At 37.1% G+C, this 22,208-nt stretch overlaps 1 protein-coding gene across 1 annotated transcript in view; it reads left to right on the forward strand.

Moving 5' to 3' along the window:
- The first annotated feature begins 347 nt into the window (after window positions 1–347).
- The window catches only part of frmd4a (FERM domain containing 4A), a 449,055-nt gene continuing 427,194 nt past the window's right edge, over window positions 348–22,208 (forward strand). The window contains exon 1 of the mRNA XM_051931569.1: window positions 348–1,064. Coding sequence (XP_051787529.1) covers window positions 1,032–1,064 — 33 coding nt within the window. The 5' untranslated portion in view covers window positions 348–1,031. The remainder of the gene's footprint in view (window positions 1,065–22,208) is intronic.

Genomic DNA, 22,208 nt, shown 5'->3' on the forward strand with positions numbered 1-22,208 from the left:
TTTGACGATCTGAAATTTTATCTGTGAAGTCTGGGACAAAGCCATACCTTTGGGCTCATTACAAAGAGGTAGAGTGCATTAAAGCAAAATTGGCTCAGAAATTATGGAAATTTCCCAGTTAACACAGGACCCGAGATAAAAACTCCTGGGAGAGGCTATGCTAATGCCTCCTGAGAGATCGCCTCGCTTTTCCGATGCTGTGACAGCTGTTCATGGGAATCTGCATGCTGCCTTGGAGTGGAATATGTCATTTTGCATCGTAGCCCGTGCAACAGAGCAAACGGATGGACCTCTGCTAACGTGTAAACGGTGTTGATCAAACCATTGGGCAGTCCCGAAACATGAGAAGGAATTTGGGTTCAGTCCTTCCCTAGTTACAGCGTGAAGTGATTTCGCCTCTGTGGCTAGCCCAGCACCACTTTTTTTAAGAGAATTGCTGCTGGGAATATGGACTGTTTCTTTTTTGCTAGAGCGTCTGCTGCTTTTACATTGGAGGAATCTGTGAAACGAGCTGTCTTGCTCAGGCTCTGCTAACAGATATCCAATTCTGTCAGATCTACTGTACTGCAGTTCACGGAGGATTTAAAGAGATCGGGTTCCTGTGAATGAAAGTCTCCTTTTGTCCGAGAAAACAATTGTGCCCACTAAGCACCTTCTAAAACAACCTTGGTGACCTGATCGGATGCCTGGGACGAAAGAAGCACTTTTTCTCCTCTGTTGCTGAACGAGCCGCATGAAAGGCTAAGGATCGTTTGTCAGCGAACAGGGAACAAACATAGCTAGGGGCAGAATATGCAGAGAGACGCGCTCGCGAACACTCTGCCGGCAGTGGCTCGTTAAAGCGGCAGGAGCGCTTCAAGTTCGGCAGGTCCTCTGGCGGCGCGTGTGTGAGCTCGTGTGTCCGTCTGTACGGTCGGTCCATGTCCGTGAAGGGGATTGCGCAGAAGTGGCTCGAAACTCACGGGGAGATGCTTAAATATTACAGGGACACATAAAAGGATAATTGGATTGGGCATGAAAAAGAAGCCAAAATGGAAGGACTTCTTTCTCCAATGAGAACGAAGGTAAGTTCACGCCGAAAGGAGAAGGGAACAATTCGGTGTCTTTCACCGCTCCTTGGGGGGGCTTCCGAAACAACAGCGAGATTTTGCAGTTCTTACGTGCACAGAGAGAAGTAGGCAGCTTTTGTCTGACCTGCTATGACACTCTCAAGCGGGTCAAGTGGAGGCATCTTGGTGTTGTTTTGTGCCCGTTTGACATTAAATAACAGGCTGACACTTTTGTTTTGTATGCCGAATAGACCATCGAAGTAATTTTGCTTTATCATAACGGCCCTTTACGGTTAAAGCAGACTTTTTGTGTAGTTTCGACGTAGGCATTAAACAACTACAGGGTTAGTATTTTACATTCTGAAAGATTTTGCTGGAATATTTAAATTTACAAGAGGGTGCAGACACATTGCCAGGGGGTATATGAGCGTAGGTGTGTGGGCGTGTATCAATATACTGTAAGTATAGAGTGCATGTATGTGCATACGTACATCTAATACTACGTACTATGTGCATGAATGCACACATATCCCAACATGCAGCGTGTATACATACAGTGTATTGAGATGTTTATGAGTATGTGCGTCAGTATGCTATATATATCATTCATGTATAATATTTAGTCACACATGCACCCAGTTTCCACATACACACAACACAGGAAGCGTATGAAGTATGTATATACATGCAGTGTACTGTATGCATTTGTGAATGGCCACACTGTTTGTGTAGTCGAGTGTATACTATATACAAAATGCCAAATAAGATTATATACATATACATAATTAGTATAGGATATATATGTAGTGTGTATGCATACTGTAACTATATGTGTATACTGTATTTGTATACTGCAGGAAAGGTGTATACAATGTACAATGCCTATATACAAAATATTATATACAAGACTATGAGACACAGGTTCAATGTCCAAACTGCAAGAAACATTCAGGGCTTGTTTAAAGTTAGTAGATATGAGAATATATTTGTGTATTGTAGGTGCATTGTGTACAGTATGCATAAAGTATATATTGTAAATAATACACAGTTATGCTGTACTGTATATGCAACATATACTGTAGACTGCACTGAAAGTATGTGAGGGTGTAGAAACAGTATAATTGCTATTCAGTAGTGGGCGGCACGGTGGTCCAGTGGTAGCGCTGCTGCCTCACAGTAAGGAGACCTGGTTTGGAGTTTGCATGTTCTCCCCATGTCTGCGTGGCTTTCCTCTGGGTGCTCATGTTTCCTCCTATAGTCCAAAGACGTGCAGGTTAGGTGCACTGGCGATCCTAAATTGTCCCTAGTGTGTGTCCTGCGGTGGGCTGGTGCCCTGCCTGGGGATTTGTTCCTGCCTTGCGCCCTGTGTTGGCTGGGATTTACTCCAGCAGATCCCTGTGACCCTGTGTTAGGATATAGTGGGTTGGACAATGACTGAATGACAATGGCTATGCAGTAGTACAACATTTATATACAAAAGTATTGTTGTGCATGTACAGACATATTTATGCATGGTGATGCATGGTGGCACAGTGATTGACATTGCTGCCACATGGCTGTAGAAGCCTGGCTTTGAATCAAAGTCCAATCATCGTCTGTTTGGCTTTTTCTCCAGGCACTCCCGCTTTCTTGCCATATCCCAAAGATTTTCATATTAGTTTAACTGGTGACCCTAAATGGACTCTGCATGACTGATCATGGTTAAGAGCATGAGGCTGCCCTGACATAACCTGACAACCTGTCCAGGGATGATTTCTGCCTTGTACCCCGTGTTCACAGGAGGGACTCTGGCCTCCTATGTCCCTGATTCAAATTTTACCAGGTTCAGAAATCGATGGTTGTATTTTGTGTGAGTGTTAGCAGTATATTTACAGCATAGTGTATATATTTGTGTGCACAGTAAATGTGAAATGTGTTTCATGTAATGTGCATTTAAAATTAATATATTTTTCTCTAAAATAATAAAGTCCATCTAAACCTAAACCGTATACAGCATATGTGCACACACATTTGATTATTTTTTTCTGTATCATTTGGTTCTCTTGGGAAATTCCGAGTGTTGTACACATAGACTGTTATAATATAGTTAAAATAAGTCAATGCATTATGTACATTCAAATACACACGTCTTAAAAGTATTGAATGTGTATTCATGGTGGAACTCTGGGGTAATGTACTGTACCTCTTCATGTGTGCCTTCACATTCAATGTGTACTCAGACAGACAATGAGGAAACCTACTGTGTGATTTGTGTGTTTAGCGGTATTATAACCAAATGGTATTTGTGTGAGTGTGATTGAAAAGGTTTTTATTCATGTTTAATACTATTACATACTTCAGAAAATAAGTTATTTGTTGTATGTAGACTTTTCAGTTATATATAAAGTAGGCAGTACATTTGCTTAAGAGAAACTCATTACAGCAGTCCAAGCACCATTTCCTCCAGCCACCCCCACTCTGCACACCAGTGCATGTGCTTGTAAGGGGCTGCCATTAGTTTGTCAGGTGAAGCATACCAGTCGTAGCGACTGTATATCAAATGTGATTCCTTGTCATCTGTCCTCTTCATTCCCACATCTTTTCAATTAAAAGAAAAGTCCTCCTTTCAAGCCCAAAAAGTGAACAATGCTTTACATGATAAAGGCCATGAGGTAAAAAGTCAAACCATTGACATGTTAAACTTTAATGCTGCAATAAATATGTAGATGTGCGAGTGGCTGTGACATCAAATGCACATTGATGGCCGGCCAAAATGAGATTTTAATGTTGCCATCATGGTTACAGGGAACCCTCTCTAGTGGACCTGTGTGGATTTTAGGATGATTAATGTGATGTGTGCTTTGCTGTGTGCAATGACTTCATTTGCCAAGCGTTGTAACTGCATGGTTAATATTTCTTTAGGGAACAAGCAAAATAATTTAACCCCTAATGGACAGCATGGTGCACATGCATGTGTTTTGAGCAATTTCTATATACTGTGCAGGACTTGTTTTATTATTTTTTTCTCAATACAGTGGTTTTAAAAAGTTGATGTGTGCAGTCTCAAAAATAATTTGCAAATTTTAAAATTATTCTACTAATCTCTTAATGGATTACATGGTTTTACTTTGGCAGCAGTAAACTACAAGGTTTTACTTTCTTGTTTTTGTTTTTCGAGTAACACACAAGCTATTGGGTCATACAGTTTATTGTTCTGCAAAGTTGTAAGTTTTAAAGTGTCAGATACTAATAATATACTTTGGAGTAGTCAAGGGATGGCCTAAGTGTCCTGTTGGGCTTCGTAGCTGCCTAACTCTACTTATAGTCCATGGGTTAAAATGCTTCACTGGCCACAATATGTCCATCTCAGCTTAGACTTTATGTCTTAGCCTCATGGGTATGCTGTTTATGATATAAAAAGGTTCAAATCCTACACTTTAGGCTTTAATAGGACACTTTTTAAATAGTTGGGAGCAAACCATTTTTATCTTATAACTGAATATTCTTATAATATGTTGCTGTTGTATCCTTATTTGTAATGATGTTCACTGTTGAATATACCATACGAAATAAAGGATGGTTAATTCATTTCTAAACAGCAGTTCTACCAAAGTCATTTATTCATTCATCAAGCACCCTGAAAACTATTGGTGTATGGTATTTGTACAGAAACAATAAATGTCTAATGGCTAACCACCAGGTGTATAAGCACACATAACATAACTTAAAATTATCAAACCACTTAATTGAATTCTGACATTAAGGCACACATTTTATGTATGAAGGCAAACAAATAATGTATGAAAATACATTCCTGTGTTTTCTTCATAGTGTTTACAGATGTGGAGAAGAAACCATAGAATCAGTTTTATAATAATGTGTTTTTGCTCTTGATGTTTCTTGAAACAGATGATTAATTATTTTATTAATTAAAACTTCATACTTGAGTAAATATTGAACATTTCATAGTAAATAGTACTGAAGGACTGAAACACAACATACTTTAATTCCCAGATGAGACAAGCAGGCTTTTATTTTGCAAATGCCATTGTACTGCTTTGTTTTCACGTTTAGAAGTGAATTTGTTTGTTGAAAATCATTGTAATGTGTGAGGGGATTATTTATGTATTCCTATATTCTAGTAAAAAGACCACATACCTGTTACTTAGGATGGCATGTTGGTGCAGTGGTGATGCTGCTGCCTTGACCGATGGAGTCTAGAGTTCATGTCCGAGTTTGTATGTTCTCCCCCTGTTTCAGTTAGTTTCCTCCCACAGTCCAAAAACTTGCAGGTTAGGTGAATTGACGATCCTAAATTGGTCTCTTGTGTGTGTGATTGTGGTTGTTTCCTGAGATGGACTGGCTGTCGGTCCAGGGTTGGTTCCCTGCCCTGTACCTTATGCTAGTTGGGATAGGCTTCAGCAGGCTCCTGCATCCCTGCTCAGGACAAAGCAGGTTAGCAAATGACTGGCTGACCTGTTATTTAAAGAATGTAATTTTCTGCATTTGAATTTGTGCACAACATTTTATGTAATACTGTTTATAATGTAAACTGATAATGTGATGCTCCATTAAGGAAATTTAGCTGGCCCCCAAATGGAGAGTCACTAGGTGAGATAACAACACAGTGGAAGGTGAGGTGAATCCATTCATGTTTCTGTAGTATCTGGCCTGTAGAAGAGCCATACCATCACCCCTAAATATTGCTACACAGTTATATAGCTGAAGACAATCTCTGACTTTATAAGAGCATGTGGAAGTGTTACAGGGTAACCCTTTTACCAAAGAATGTGTATAAGTGACCAATAAGCAATGTTAAAATAATCTAAGCCTTATAGAGGAAATTGTGTTTTAAAAGTTTCTAAACTATTTTGTTCATCATCCTGGTACAATAAATATAGACCGCTATATCGCGGTTTAGCTATTGCGAACCCGCTATATCGCAGATTTTTCTGTGGAACGTATCTAATTTTCTATTGCGGAAATCTACGGTTTTATAGTGATAATTTTTTATTGGTTTTTGACCACTTTTTACGTTGAAATAAGCATTTTTCTATGCTAAACTATTAATAAACAACAATGTATTACTGTAATTATATATATATCTGTACTGTATATAAATAAAAATGGACTAAAAATTCAATAAGTACATCCTACCTGTAGTGTACTTTGCAGCCAATTCATAACAAAGCATATGGTTTTCAGCAGTCACTACGTGCTAGACAAAAATTCGTTAGAACAATATTATAATTTATAATAACTAATGTAAATGTAACATTTAAGCCAATACACTAGTAAATCATAAAACATAGTGCTACGTACAGGAATACGTCGACAGAGTCGCAATTCATAACGAAATGTACATACGCTTTTCATTTGTTACTACGCGTGCCAGACAAGAGTTCGTTAGAACAATACGTATTATAATTTATAACTATAACATAACTGTAAATGTTGACTAAAAATACAGTAAAAAGTCAATATGTATATAAAACAATGAACATTTAAGCAATACAGTAAATAATTAAATATGCGTACATTGTACACTATGGTAGACAAAGAGTTTCGCGTTACAGTACCCAGATGATTTCTTACAAGGTCCGTTATTGGCTGAAAGAGGAGACTCAAACAATCAGAGCGAGATTTTTATTCTCTTGGGCTCTGATTGGCTGCTGCTAACGTGGTGAAATCTTGCAAGAACAGCGAGCGTGGGTCCCCGACGCATCTCAGTTCTCTGCTTATTGCGTACCTTGCTTGTGGTCCGGTTGTTGTGAGCAAACTTTTTGTGAACTTTTCATTTTGTTTTAAGCCCTACAATGGCTCCCAAGCGTCCTTCAATATCACAAATTTTCACCTAATGCTGATGTGTCTGGAACGTAACTTCCACAATAGGCGGGGGATCACCTGTATATTGAATGCAACTTTAACTAAAAGATGGCATGATATTGCAGTGCTTAACTGTTGCCTTGCAGACTAGACTGGAAAAGAATCCAGGCTGAGTACTGTCCTTGTGCATGTTCTCCCCATGTTGGCTTAAGTTTTTTGTTTAAATTCTTCACACCAGTACATCACTTTTCCTTCCTACATCCCATTGATCAGACACTCTAAACTGACTCAGTTTAAACATAGGTTGACATCTATGAGAGTATGTCTTGTAAAGGAACAATGTCCTGTTTAGGATTGGTTTCTACCTTGTGCTCAGTGCAGCTGGGATAGACTTATGTATAATAAAGGTTGTAATAAAGGTTGTTCATTTAATGGTCAGTTACTTTGTGGTTCAAACATCACCTTGATATTCTTTACTAAAATTTACCATATATTTTCTTTTCATCCATTTTTAAAGTCATTTGTTTTTTTTTACTTCCGTGCTTTTCTTTGAATCTGAGTAAGTCGCCATTAGTTTGTTAGACAACTGTGTAGATAATACAATAAGGCACTATGTAACAAATAGATATGAAAGCACAGTAAAATAGTTAAGGAAAACACTATTATGTATTAGACTGCCAGATAGGAAAGATATTAGATAGATAGATAGATAGATAGATAGATACTGTAGTATGAGAGGCAAAGCATAATAAGAATATAAGAACTTGGCAAACGAGCAACATTGCCCGAATAATTTATCCACATATATTTTAAAAGATGTTAAGGTTTCAGTAGTTTGATACAGATTGCTGTGACTCTTTGTGTGAAGAAGTGTTTCCTGGCTTTTGCACTGGTGTTCTTGAATACATGATTTGCTATTTAATTTAAAGAATTCTCGTGGATCCATTTTGTCTATGCCTTTGAGATTTGTGAAGACCTGAATTAGAACAATAATAGGGAACAGCTATGCATGTTCCTCCTATGTCTACATTGGTTTGCTCTTTCTCACCATGTCCACAGTACATGGGTTTCTTTCTGGCTACTCCTTTTTTTTCTGTCACATCACAAAGACATTCATATTAGATCCCTCTAGATTGTCTGGAGTGTTGGTATGTGCACAGCTTTGCCAAGTAATGGGCAAACCCCCTGTCCAGTGTTGGTAATGCTACCAGGATAGGCATAGGTCCTAGGTGATCCTTCACTGGATTAAGTGCGTTCAATCATGAATGGATATTATTATTATTATTATTATTATAAGCGAGCTTGTATAGGTTTATTGGTGTCTGTTTCTCTAATTGTGTTAAAATCGTCTTGCCAGACAAACAATTGAGTTATTGCATTAAGAGACCAAATCTCTGGGACACTCATTATAAATTAAAATGTGCTCCATTTTTAAAGAAATTCCCAAAAAGGAATTACCATCCTTTGTTGTATGCTATAAGCAATTTTAATTAAAAAAACGTAAAACATATCTTAGGATGAGATATCACATTGGTGAGAAAGTCAATAAGGTCACTGAAATTAACATAATTAGAGGGCAATTCTTGACCGAGGCATCAATATGTGACAAAAGTGGGTATTACTCTCTCATATCACTGGACTTGACATGCTGTTAAAAAGCAAATAATGTTATTTTCCATTAATATGAAGGTCAATTAATATAGATCATGGAAAAAATGAAAATAGAACAGTTTAAAACAAGAAATAGAGGCTGATCTCTAGAGGGTTCTTACTCAAAAGATACAGTATCTGCTACTGTTCAAAGGAATATTTAGTGTTCATTGAAATAATCTGCCTTACCGATTGCTTAATGTTTTTCAACCAATTCATTACTCAGTTTTTACAATGACCTATAAATGTAAAGCATTTGCAAATTTGCAAACGAAAATCCACATTATGGAAGGTCCCCATCCTTAAGCAGTTTATATAAACATTCGGTCTGCAGTATTATGGAGTGCTGCCAGGCCTAAAGCCCCACTAAATGTTCATGTAATGAGATAGCTTTGCAGTTCAAGTCTATGTACTTAATTGCTAAGGTAAACTGCTTTCCTCAGAAGTTGGCCACAACATGCCGTCTACGTGTACTTTATCATTTTTCAGATTATATCAATATATTATACAGTTTTATTATCTTTGTTATGCTTTATAAATGTCAGTAGCTTATAGCAACATTTTCAAACCCAGGATGGAATCAAAGCCCATCTTAGCAGCAGATGTACAGTAAAGTGGAGTACCCTGGAGAAAATCCATTCAGACATTGGGAGAGTGTGCAAACTGCAAATAGGCAACATACAGTTCTAACCCAAAATGGGGGATCCATGAGGTAGCAGCACTAACCACTGTGCTACAACAGTACCTTTGAAAATGTGGAGAATGATGACAGTAATATATTTCAACCAATTTGGGAACTGCCTGAAGTGTTTGTTTTGTCCAGAAAGTTTCAACTCACTTCCTCATTGCCGATCATGGTACAAGTGAATGGTGATGTGTTCCATGTTGATCTAACATGCAAGTGAGAATTCCACTGTGCTGTGTGCATGTGACAATAAAGATTCAAACATTCATTAATCAACCTGCTCTCAAATTATTTAAATTATGCTTTATCACTTTATAAAATGACACATATCGTTGCAGTATTAAAACATTGTGGCAGCACTTAAGCCTCTGAAGGTGTGAAGACCCAGATTACTGGCTTACTTAAGACTCAATATTATTGCAGTGCGCAATGTAATGAACTTAGCTGAACTAATTATGCTAGCTTTAATGCAATTTTGCTTTAATACTGTATTTGCATACTGGATAGGCGAACACAATGCAAGTTTGGGGAGTATACCATTACGGAACTTAGGTTGTGGAATCATTAAAATGGCAATGAAATGAAATCAGGTTATGGATTCATTAAAATGTCAATGAAATGAAATACTATTTGGTTCTGTTCAAACAGACTGTCACACTGTTGAATACCCAGCAATCATATTACATAGAGTTACCATTTAAAGGCAATCATATTAGAAACTGATTAGGCCAGTGTGAAAAAAGAGATTTTTTGAAATAACAGGTTTTAAAATTATTTATCCATCCACAGAGCCTTTAATCTATTTAACCATTTTCCATATATTCTGTTCTCCATTAAAGAAGACAAGCTAAAAACTAACCCTAGATAGGACACCAGTCTATCCCTGAGCACAGACCCCTAGCCACTCAGAGTAGACCAGTTTTATATCATCAGTTAACCTAAGCTGCATGTCCTTGGGATGGCCCCAGAGAAAATTAACAGTGCTGGAGTCATTAAACTGTGGCACAGTACTCAGAATTGCTGCCTCACTGCTCCAGTGTCCTAAATTCAAATCCTAGCCTAATAATTGCTTGTGTGGAGTTTGTGTGATCCTTGCTCGCCTACATTCTGATGATGAGCATGTGTATAAGGTTAATTGGCAGCTATAAACTGGCCCTGGGTGAGGGAGCATAGGTGTGTGTGCGATTTTGCTCTGTAATGGGCTTGCACTTGGTTCTGGGCAGTGTTCCACTATGCACCCACTGCTATTTACAAACATGGACTGGATTACTGGGTCAGGAAAATTAAATCATTTATATTTAGTTTGGTTATGTTATTTAGAAAGATTTTTATTTTAGTTATGGTGGAAAAATAATTATCCAATGTATCAATCAATGTACAATGTAAAATCAACATAACAATTTTCAAAAGTACTATAATCGTGCTTTACATGTGCTAACAGTATATCAAAATTCAACAGTAAAGTGAGCAATGTATGAACAGAGTGCCATGTTGGTGCAGAATACAGCACTGTTGTAACTTGTGTGCACTTTGCAAGTTCTCCCCATGTCCTTTCTTTTAATGCACTGATTTTCCACTAGAAGCCATATAAATAAGCATCATTTAAGCTGGCAGTTGGAGTTCATGTGAGTTTGGTTATTTTTAAGGAGGTAAACATTCAGTCAGACTACCGTAGTTACAGAGAATATGTAATCAAGTAGTTTGCTGGCTTTGGGAACTTTTTAATTTTGTGTTTGCAAGCGTTAGGTGAAATATAGATTGAAAAGCCCTGTTATAATGGAAGGCCTGATCTCCTCCAAACTTTTTCTTACCTTCTTATGTCCCCCCCCCCCACCCCTTATGGTGGATTAACTTTTTGATCAAGCTTGGTTCACCCCCCTCAATGTCTCCAGGTCAAATTCAGTCTGATAAAATGAATATCATAAACTTTTGGCAATAAAACAAATCCAAAGGATAAGTAAGTATTTCAGACTTGATTTAAGGATTTGGACTGAAAGAGTTTAGTTGGCTTAACTCGTGGACTGAACGAGAGCTTTCATTTGGCATTAATGGAAGTGTAAACGGACTGAGTAGCCTCAGAATGCCTTAGGTGAAACACAGAAAGGGAGGGAGGTGTTTATACAGCAGGCTGTGCACATCTAACACTGGTGGGAAAGACTAATGTTTAAACTATAGTGAGCTCAGTAGGGGCAGCAAAGCTGTGGCAGATGCTAAACAAAGTTAGAGCAAGACCATCATACATTTGCCAGTGAGGAAAGCTGTTGTTACTCAGACATGCTGAAAGTATAGAATCTTTATGCAAAGACACAATGCTTACATTTCAGGAATAATGGCACATTAAACAGAATTGACTATTACAAATTTTCGTACAGGAAAAGAGAATGTTTAATTTGAAACAGTGTATTCTAACACATTGGCTCCAGCAACCCCAGTGACCCTGTAGTCAGGATATAACGGGTTGGAAAATGGATGGATGGATTCTAACACATCTTACCTTTATACACAGTGTGGGAGCAGTGGCCCCTCATTTGTTGCTTTCTTGGTGGTGGATGGCGTTTTCTGATCTGTACACGTGTTACTTGAGAGTTGCTGATTTGGGAGGTTGCTTCATTTTTATGCTCATTACAACTTTGTTTTTGATTTCTATTATGAAATGTTGGCTGCATATAGAAGTCATGCTTTCAAAACTAACCTATATTTAGAAGACTGTTCTTCTTTTATTGATTGTGAAGTTTTAGCTGAGAAGAAAAAAGTAATTATGTATTAACATACTTCTTAATTTTTAATTCAAATTTTATCTGTCCATGTGAAATTGACTTGTCCTCTAAATTGCTGTAGGAGATGATATCAAAGTACACATGAAGATTATAGTACTGTCATACATTTTAATGAATTAATCATTTTTGTTTTCCATGTTCATTTTTTTACATGACAGTAATAGTCAAGGTGAACATTTGTATCTATTTTCTTTAGTTTCTTTGCACATTGTGAGATGGTGCCAGCAGTAGAAAGGGCAAGCAGGAAAGTTAATAATATATAGATCTGGTATAATGCATGTTTGGTTAGAGGAGGTGCTCACCATGAAAATAGTGTTTGCGTTCAGCCTCTAGGAGACTCATGTTAAAGTAGAGGAACTGTAAGCACCCTAACTTTTTGTAAGAGGAGGCTCTGTCCCTAAAACCAAAAAAAAAGGAACCTGGTCTTTTAAGTAAACATGGTGGTCCTGGAGATTATGCCAGATGTCCCAAGTATAGGTATAAAGCTGCCCATAACCTGATGTTTTTGGAGGATAGAATTAGGATAAGAATTGTGCTGGAGTTCAAACTAATTAGGAATTAATGGAGTCAAGAGTTTTGGTAATCAGAAGAAATTTTCCCAGGTGAGTGGGAGATTGCTTTGGGCTGTGTGCTTATAGCAGGGGTTGCCAAGTCCGGTCCTGTTGGACCACCGTGGTTACAGGTTTTCATTCTAACCCTTTTTTTTAATGAGTGCCCTGTTTGTGCTGCTAATTAACGTCTTGTGAATTCCTTTTAGTTGAATTGCTTTTTTAAGATTTGCTCCCCTGAATTTCTTCATCGTTCCTCTGAATTGCTTAATTTCTTTCCTTAAATGGCACCCAAACAGAAATGAAATGTGAAGTGAGGAAGCCAACAGAAGACCAACTAAGTGAGGGCCTCAAACGCCAACCAATTTCACTCCAACCAGCTGCTTAATGAGGTGCCAGTACTTGTCGTTAATTAAACCCGTTCTTTAATTTTGTGGCTTTGTTGCTGCTCTCGTGGTGCATTAGCAGACATTTCCGATTTGTTGATTTTTCTTTCTAAGAGCACTGTGAAAATGTTTTGGGGATCTGAGCAGATCGACATTCCTGAGACCTTCCATCTTTCTTTATTTTCAGATATTGTATGATTGACACCAGTTATTTTGGCTCATTTTGTATCTCGTTATTGTTTGTTTGCCAATTAAAGAAAAAGAAACAATTAAGGGGTCTGAGTCTTCAAGAACAAGTCAATTAAAATTAGTTGAAATGAAGTTACTTAGCAGCAAAAACAGGTCACTCATTAAGAAAAGGGTTAGAATGAAAACATGCAGCCACGTTGGTCCTCCAGGACCGGAGCTGGCAACCCCTGGCTTATAGCACTGCTGCTTGGTGTGAATTGTGAGACACCCATCCCACCTGGTACCCAGAATCCATAAGCCATATAGCCAGCTCATGTGCAGCAGCTCTTTATTAATTTTCTACTTTGTGTTCTCTCCCTGATGTCCAGTTTTACTCTAAAAAATTATTTCTGCTAACCTCTAACTAAAAAAATTAGAAGTTCTTTGTTTCTTCATGTGAAGGTGTTGTTACCATAAGGCACAGAAATGCAAGGCTGGATTGTAGAAGTAATACCAATTATAAAGATATTGATGCTAAAGCCTCAATCAATTAAAGCATATTTCATTATTTTTTGGCAATAAGCTAAAAAATAACAACACATCCAAACTAGAAGTGAAATGTCCTAATAAGACTAATAAGAATTTCTCTGTACTCTCCACACATGTCCATTGATACCATTACTACTACTAATAATAACAATAATAATGATAATTCCATGTACAGTATGCACTGTATCACCAACTTTATTTCTAGGCTGTATGTTAATAGAGATCATTTCATCACTCTGGAAAGTTACTAACAGACACCCACTTCCCTAAAATATGCTGAGTAAGTGTTCTTTCAGATCAACAGCTTATTTTGGCATTTTACAAACATGTTGATATAGAATGATTATCTATAATCATCAGAAGAAATGGCACAGATATTCCATAAAAGACAAATTCCTTAAAACAAATCAGTATTGCTACAGGGCCATCCATTTGATAATGACTTATCCTTTTCAGGGTCACTGGGTGTAACTCTGGATTGGGCACCAGTCCATAGCAGGACAAAAAGAAAAATGGTTTTGCTGTATTATGCACTAGCCCAATTATTCAAAGTTAAGTATGGTCCTGTGAATTAGGCTTTTTAAAAATATTCCAACTATAAACTAATCATTGGTTCTAACACAAAAAACACTACAGTAACTCTAATCCTCTGGGACCATGAATGATGACATATTCATTGTAACTTTTTGAAATGTTAATTAACAGTTTCAATACATATGAACAGCTGTTAGATTTGTAATTATGCTACAATATACATTTCTGAATGAATGTTTTGATCATTATGTCAGGATGAAAAATAAGGTAATTACTCTATAAATGTTCTGCAATATAATAAAAAAGTATCTACGCATATCATTACAGCTGTTCCAGTATACTGTAATTATAACAATAATTTGTATTGTTTATTGCAGCCACTTCTAAAACTAGTGGCTACTTTTGTCAGCAAAGCCACTAACATTCATAGATATTTGCATATTTTTACTCAGAAATACCCTGCCTATAAACAGCTCTCAGCACACTCACAAACATTTTATGTAAATGAAATATGGTTGCATTCAAACAAGACGTGTGCCCAGTTAACATAACACAACAGCTCAAATATCATATGTAATAAAAAAAAATCATGGTTGCACTGCAAGAAAGTATATGGGGAAAACAAAAGAATGTGGATGTGTTTTTTTCTGTAAATTTTTGAAATGTCGTGTTTAATTGCTCACATCTAAATATTTCTGATAAATAGAACACGTAGTCAGAGTCTCTCAACAGTGAAAAACTCTTTTAGCTTACCATTTAATGTTTTAAATTCCTGGTGTCTTTGCTTTTTGTATGGAATTTTTATATTTTCCTTGTTTTTCTCCTTGTCTGCTTGTTTTCTGTAGTCCTCCCAAATTGTAAAGACATACGTTAACTGATGATTATAAACATCAATGAGAATGCCATATGGGCCTCCCATCAGAGTTGGTTCTTGACTTGAACCCAGTGCTGTCAGGATTGGCTCCTGCGTACTATGACCTTATGTATAGTTAAGATGGTTCAGAAATTGAATGAGCAAATGAACATTGCTGATTCATCTTACCTATGCTCAATATATTGGGTGGTCTAGAGTTTCTTATTACCTCCATTCAATTTGACTGTTTTTTTATTTTCCTTATTTACCATAATATTTTGTTTTTGTTTTCTGTCCTTTAGGATTGTAAGAAGGAGAGACAGGAATGATTTTTGTTTTTCAGATTATCTTCATTGAATTATGTCTGTTGGTGCTCTATTTAAGGAAACAGGAAACATCATTTAATTCAGAATTAGTCAAGTAAAGTCAATTATGACACCTGGTAGATGTAGACTTAAAGCATTTTGAATATTTATTTGGCATTTCCTTCTGGTCAAGAAAGTCAGAGTAGATTATTTCTGCAGTGATCTGACACCCATTGGAGATTTGTTTGATGCTGATTCCCACAAACATGAATGGATCTTCTTTGACTGCTGATAGTGGATTATCAACCATTCACTATTGCAAACAATCAGAAAGTGACATTCAGAATCAAAATCTGTCACTGACATTTGTTTTCTGCAGGCAGATGTGTCATTCTACAAAAATTTCTTATGCTAAGAATGGTGATGCTTATATTTGATAATTTTAAATAAATTTCTTAATAAAAAAGTACAGTTTATTTTCAGATCACCACTTGTGTCTAATAATTTAAACATATACTTAGTTATATTAATAAAGTATCTATCTATCTATCTATCTATCTATCTATCTATCTATCTATCTATCTATCTATCTATCTATCTATCTATCTATCTATCTATCTATCTATCTATCTATATTTCAGCTTTGTTTAATATTTCAAAAAAGTAATGGATGAAGTAGAAACAAACTCCCTGCTTTCTCCCTAATTTAAACTTTCTTGTGTACAATATAGGTGTGGTCTAGAGAAGTTTCAAAATTTGTATTTAGCTTAGAGCAAAATGTTTATTCAAATTCATAAATTGGCGAGTGATAATTGATGACTAATGTTTTTTTTAATACAGCACATATGAATATTCTGAAATCCCTGCCACTTGAAACTTTACTGTTCATTAACATACCACGATCTAAATAACATAATAAAAGACATTATCATTTTATTTAACATTAAGAAAGTCACCAATGCATCAAAGTGAAGTAGGAGTAAGCATTGTTGCTCCATCAAATCCATCATGCTGGGTTCCAGTTCTGTGCCAGGTCATTGTCTGTGTTGACTTTGTATTGTCCTTCTGTATTTGTGATGTGGATTTTCCATCCAAAAAACCCCAAAATTTGTCTGCTTAATTAACAATAATACATTTTCCCAGTGTGAGTGTATTCCCTGCAGTGATTTTGCACCTTGCTTGGGACTGTTTCCTGCCTTGTGCATGATGCTGCTTGGATAGTTTCTCGGTCCCTGTGACCCTGAATTGGATTAAGTAGGTTTATGAATGCTATGTTATCAACACCCACTTGGTCAAAAATCCAAAATGAAAGACTGATTTACCAGGCAAAATAACTGTGTAGACATAGGGAGAATGTGCAGTTGCCACAAACCATATGGCCATAGCTACAACTCTAGAGCAGTAAGACAACACTGCTAACCGCTGTGCTAACCTGATTAAGAGTTCCTTCAAATATTCATCTGGATCACACTTTTGATTGAAAATCAAAAGATGATTTGACTAGATTTGGTGTTTTTTCATCCTATTCTGTATTAGATGTAATTGTTTTTTAAATTTCAAAGGTGCATAGGGTTCCTGGTATGCACAACTATTCAAGTATTGTAGGTCAACTGGAATCCACTGTGACATTTACTGAAAATGGCAAGGTCATTTTTCCCTGAGAGTATGGTTTTTATAATGAAAATGAAAAATAGTCTTTATAGGACATTTAAAAAATACTAGACAAAGATTGGATTTTTCCTACATGAAATAAATACAATACAATACTGAAAAAAATATAGTCTTGAACTATTATTTTCAGTTTGATCTACCCTTTCGTGCCATTATAAGAAATTGTTTTTGAAGTTTTATTTCTAATGTATCATAAAACCAATAAAACTGACCCTAACCTACTTATGTAGGCTGCATTAACGTAAAAACACTTCCAAGTAATGTAATTGTACTTGACATCTATATGAAAAATGCCATAATCAAATCAACACATTTATGTTAACACAGTTCTCTTTAACTAAAACAGGGAAAAAACACTGGAGCTTTGAGAAATCAAAGTCTCTAGTCAGTGGCAGTCACGCTGGGAGGCAGTATCCATCAATATTTGAATCAAAGAAGCAGGCCCCTTGAGATGTGTTACTGGACCTTTAGGGCATTTGAAAACTGTACTGAAACATTACGGAATGGAATCTCATGGAGAATGCACGACATCATAGAGACCACTAGCAGCATTGAAAAAAGAGGCCTGCGTATGTGAAAGCACAGAAAACTTACTTTCTTGTATCATTTATTTTACAATTCATTGAGCATTCTCTATGGTAGCTCTAAGAGGCATTCTGCTTCTAGAGAGCTTAAATGAAAGATTTCTGAAACAAAAAACAGTGAAGTTGTGAATTACAGCCCAGACTCATCTGTTACACTTCTCATAGTGCGTTACAAGAATGTTCCTTTAGTGAGGCTTAAATGGAGAGAGCTCAAAGCAAAAAGCCCTCAAGTCAGAAGCCTACCTTGTCACTCGAGAGAGGAGACTTCTATTTTAGCTTAACGGGTTGAGGGATGGGCGGCACGGTGGCGCAGTGGTAGCGCTGCTGCCTCGCAGTTAGGAGACCCGGGTTTGCTTCCCGGGTCCTCCCTGCGTGGAGTTTGCATGTTCTCCCCGTGTCTGCGTGGGTTTCCTCTGGGCGCTCCGGTTTCCTCCCACAGTCCAAAGACATGCAGGTTAGGTGGATTGGTGATTCTAAATTGGCCCTAGTGTGTGCTTGGTGTGTGGGTGTGTTTGTGTGTGTCCTGCGGTGGGTTGGCACCCTGCCCAGGATGGGTTCCCTGCCTTGTGCCCTGTGTTGGCTGGGATTGGCTCCAGCAGACCCCCGTGACCCTGTGTTTGGATTCAGCGGGTTGGAAAATGGATGGATGGATGGTTGAGGGACCCATTATATACAGCCTTGGAATATGGTTGATGTTTCTGGTTTTCATTTTCACCAAATCCTTACACAGAGATGAAGGTTATGCTTATAATTTGACTCCTGGTCCTACATTTAGTGCTCTAACTCACAAATAATTCAACAGAGTCTGTATTACTTTTCTAAAGAAATTTTATTTGTGCATTTCTTACACTGTTGTAAACTTGATCTCTTTAACATACTGTATATGACAACTTTTATGGTCTTTTTGCTTTGCGACCTCTCCCACCATAACCTGTCATCTATGAGGGACGAGTGAAAGCTTTAGATTTGTCAAAAATTCCGATCTTCTGTTTTTGACGGATCTCAACATTTTAGGGTCACCTGATACCGAAAACATCAATATCTCGATGATGGGTGTGTGTCTGTCTGTGTGTGTGTCTGTGTGTTACAGTTCCTTGAGGATGGAAAAATATACCAAACTTGAAACTTAAGCCTGTTATGAGATGGTGATGTGCTGATTAGTTTTTGAGCCAAATCGTGCAAGAGAAAGAGGCACTCTGAAGGAACCCTCAAATACCGTAATTCTGCAATTAATTATAAATTGTTGTCGTCAATTGTTGTCGTAATGACCTATTTTATGATCAGAAAGATCAGCATCAGAGCGGTAAATAATTACTGAAATGTTATAGAATAGTTTGGGTAACCTGATTCCTAGAGCGCAAAGCCTACTGACGCTTATGTCCGAATTTCTTAATTCATACTTAATTCTGTCCTTACATATATCCTTACAATGCATTATACAAGTCCAGTTAAAAGTAAAATCTAGAATTTGGTTTAAACTGAGATAAGCATAGTGATGTGATGGCTACCACTGCTGCATTTTAGCTTCAATATAACATGGGGTTCAAATGTCAACATCATCAGTATCCAATTCAAATCATCAGTTAACCAGATATGCACATCTTCAGGAAACTACAGCACCCAGAGAAAATTAAAAGTACCAAAATCATTTAAAGAAGCCTAAGATGTCTAAAATCCCAGCCTGGGCATTGTCTCCCTAGATCCTCTTGAGGCTTTCTTTAAGTACTCCAGTTTCCACCTAAGAAGACATGTGTGTTAGATTAACTGGGGACTCTTAAATGTCCTAGAATTAATTTAGGTGTGTGCATCAGTATGTCATCTGAACAGCCATTCAGGGTTGTTTTGTGCTTTGCTACAATCTTAACCTAGCTTGTCAACAAAAGAACGCAGTGAAAAACGTGCTAAGGGATAACAGCTCAGCGATAAATGTGCACAGATAGTGAAAGTTCACTGTACTGCACAATTATAGCACTGCAAAAAAAAAAACATATAACGAGGTGAAAAACACTACATACAAACGGAGAAATAACAAATCCATATAAATTAAAGAGTAACCATGCTGCGCAATGTATAGCATCAAAATAGGTGTAATCCCTTTTAAAAAAGTTTGAATTGCATTAGCTTTACATTTTGTGCCTTATGGTGGCAAACCCAGTGCTTTTAGAGTTTGTGAATTCTGTAGTAGCCAGCAGAGAGAAGCGCTTATTGATACACTGATACCAGGGAACCTGCAAGGTTTATTATGGGGAATAGGACTTATAGAAGGAGTGAAATCAGCTATCTAACTGACAAGGAACTGTATAGAAGCATCCTGCCTGTTCCATAGCCCCCCAGGAATTACTGTCCAGTTGTTGGACAATCTACAGCACTGGTGTTTTAAATATGAGCATCACAATTACCTAGTAGTCCAGTGTTTTCAGTGAAATGCATCGGGTGAGTGCAAGGAGATAGTCTGCTTGTATGACAGGAGCTGGAGGAAGGAACCGAAGTACCACACTGTAGCTGGAGGGAGTTAAGAGAAACTGCAGATAGCGAAGCAGTCTTTGAAGTAAGTTTCTGGGTTCCCTGAAGATTCACATGTAGGGGAGAGAATCAAGTTGGGTTAGTGGGTACACAACAGAGTTCATTTCATGATCATCCCATCTGCGTGTGGACTGGAAAGTGGACAAGGCAAAGTGAGACCCAGCTTGTCCGAGTGCTGTTGTGTGTATGTATTTTGGTGGTGTTCCCTGTGGCCCTTACCAGGGGAGAGGTTTGCATAGGTGTACTAGGATTCAGCAATTTCCCTATTCTGTGAAGTAAAACTATAAATGTTCCCATTTCTCTGAGGGCTTAAACTGACCCCCCCTGTACTGTATATGTCTGTCTTTGTGTTGCATTTATAATTTTTGCAAGTAGTAGTAGAAAATGTGATAATCATATAAATTGAACAGTACAGTGACCCTTTACTGTGTGCATTTTTTCTCCTTTTATTTTCCATGGTGTGTTTTTGATGGTACTCTTTTGCCCTGTACACTTTTATTGTGCCACCCCTTAAATAAGGATGAAAAACCACATCAGCCTTATTGGCCCAAGAATTCAGATGACCCCCATTTTCTTACTAATGTTACTGCCTTGTCTCCATAGGTGTGAAGCTTATTGTTATGGCTGTTTGGGTCCCTTTTACAGGCAAAATTCTTTTGAGTGTTTAATGCTGGATTAAAGAGAATATTACAAAGAGCCAAGTTTGGAAAGAAGGGAGAAAAGTTCAGAATTTCATTTGACTGACAAGAACTGAAGGACATAATAATAATAATAATAATAATAATAATAATAATAATAATAATAATAATAATAATTCATTACATTTATATAGACATCCATTTATCCAAATTAAACTTTGCTTGGGACTTAAAAATAAAAAGGGTCACGTATTGTATCTGTTTTGTTTACATTTTTTGTTAACCTACCTTGCATGAATGTAATGCTTATGGGCTTTCACAAATTTTAAAATGGTGATAATGTATAACTGATTGTTGTAAGTGTACTGACAACATGGCTATAAAGTAGAACTGACATTTAATAGCAGCAGTAATAATAGTATTAATATTTGATGGTATACTTTATTAATCCCCAAGGGGACATTGTCTTTTTGCGTGACCTTTTGGAGTCGGAGTGCAAGGTCAGCCATTGTACAGCACCCCTGGAGCAATTTTCAAGGGCCCAATGGTGGGGTAGAACTTTTCAGGCAGTAATGGTATTTGAACTGGTAACCTGCCATTTAGTACTGGGTGATCATCCTGGCTTTTCATGTTGTCCCTGCTCTTGTTTCCTTCCACATCTCAATGAAGTGCAGACATACTAGAATGACAAGTTAAAAGTGGTGAGTGAGTGACTAAATGAGTGAGTGAGCAGAAATGTGTGGCCTTCCTTTAAAATTGCCTCCTGTTTTCAACCACATGCTGTAATACCTGGATGTAGCAGAATATTTACCCTGTACCTTAAAAATGGCACATTTTACTGTCATTTTTTTTGTTTTATAAAAAACATTACAGACTTTATGAAAATGTAAACAGCTCCTAATGTGTTGAAACTAAGTATTGTGAGCTAATTAACCCAACCATCCAAAATATTACATACTCCTCTTTTTAGAATCATGACCTTAAGTGTGGTTCACCTCTGAAAGATTAGCCTTCTAGATGCTAATTCTGGAGTGATAATAAGGTCAAACTGATATGAGCAACCTAAGGGGGAAGCAATTAATCTATAGAGCTGATTAAGTAGGCAAGAAACTCTTGGTGAAATATTGTGCTGACTTAATTTCCTGCTTTAACATTAAATTATTTTAAATTGTACAACTGCTACAGCTCAGATAATGCAAATAGAATATCCCTGCAATTTTCTGCTCAGAGTTATAATGAAATGTATGAGTACATGCAGAGGAGCACTTTTATCTTTTTTTTTTAAAAGTTAATTAATTTTCCAACCCTTCCAGATCCCTAGTGCCAAAATCATAATGTTAAAGCAGCTGCCCTGATTTAAAATGACTGCCCTCAATTCTGCTATCTAATGATCATGTATTTTTTATAAAATATCGGCAATATAATAAACGCAGTCTTGGAGTACAAGTTTAGCTGTAGGTTTTCACTCCTAAGAGTTATTTAA

This window comes from Erpetoichthys calabaricus, chromosome 1 (genome assembly GCF_900747795.2).
Source record: "Erpetoichthys calabaricus chromosome 1, fErpCal1.3, whole genome shotgun sequence".
Taxonomy (NCBI): domain Eukaryota; kingdom Metazoa; phylum Chordata; class Cladistia; order Polypteriformes; family Polypteridae; genus Erpetoichthys; species Erpetoichthys calabaricus.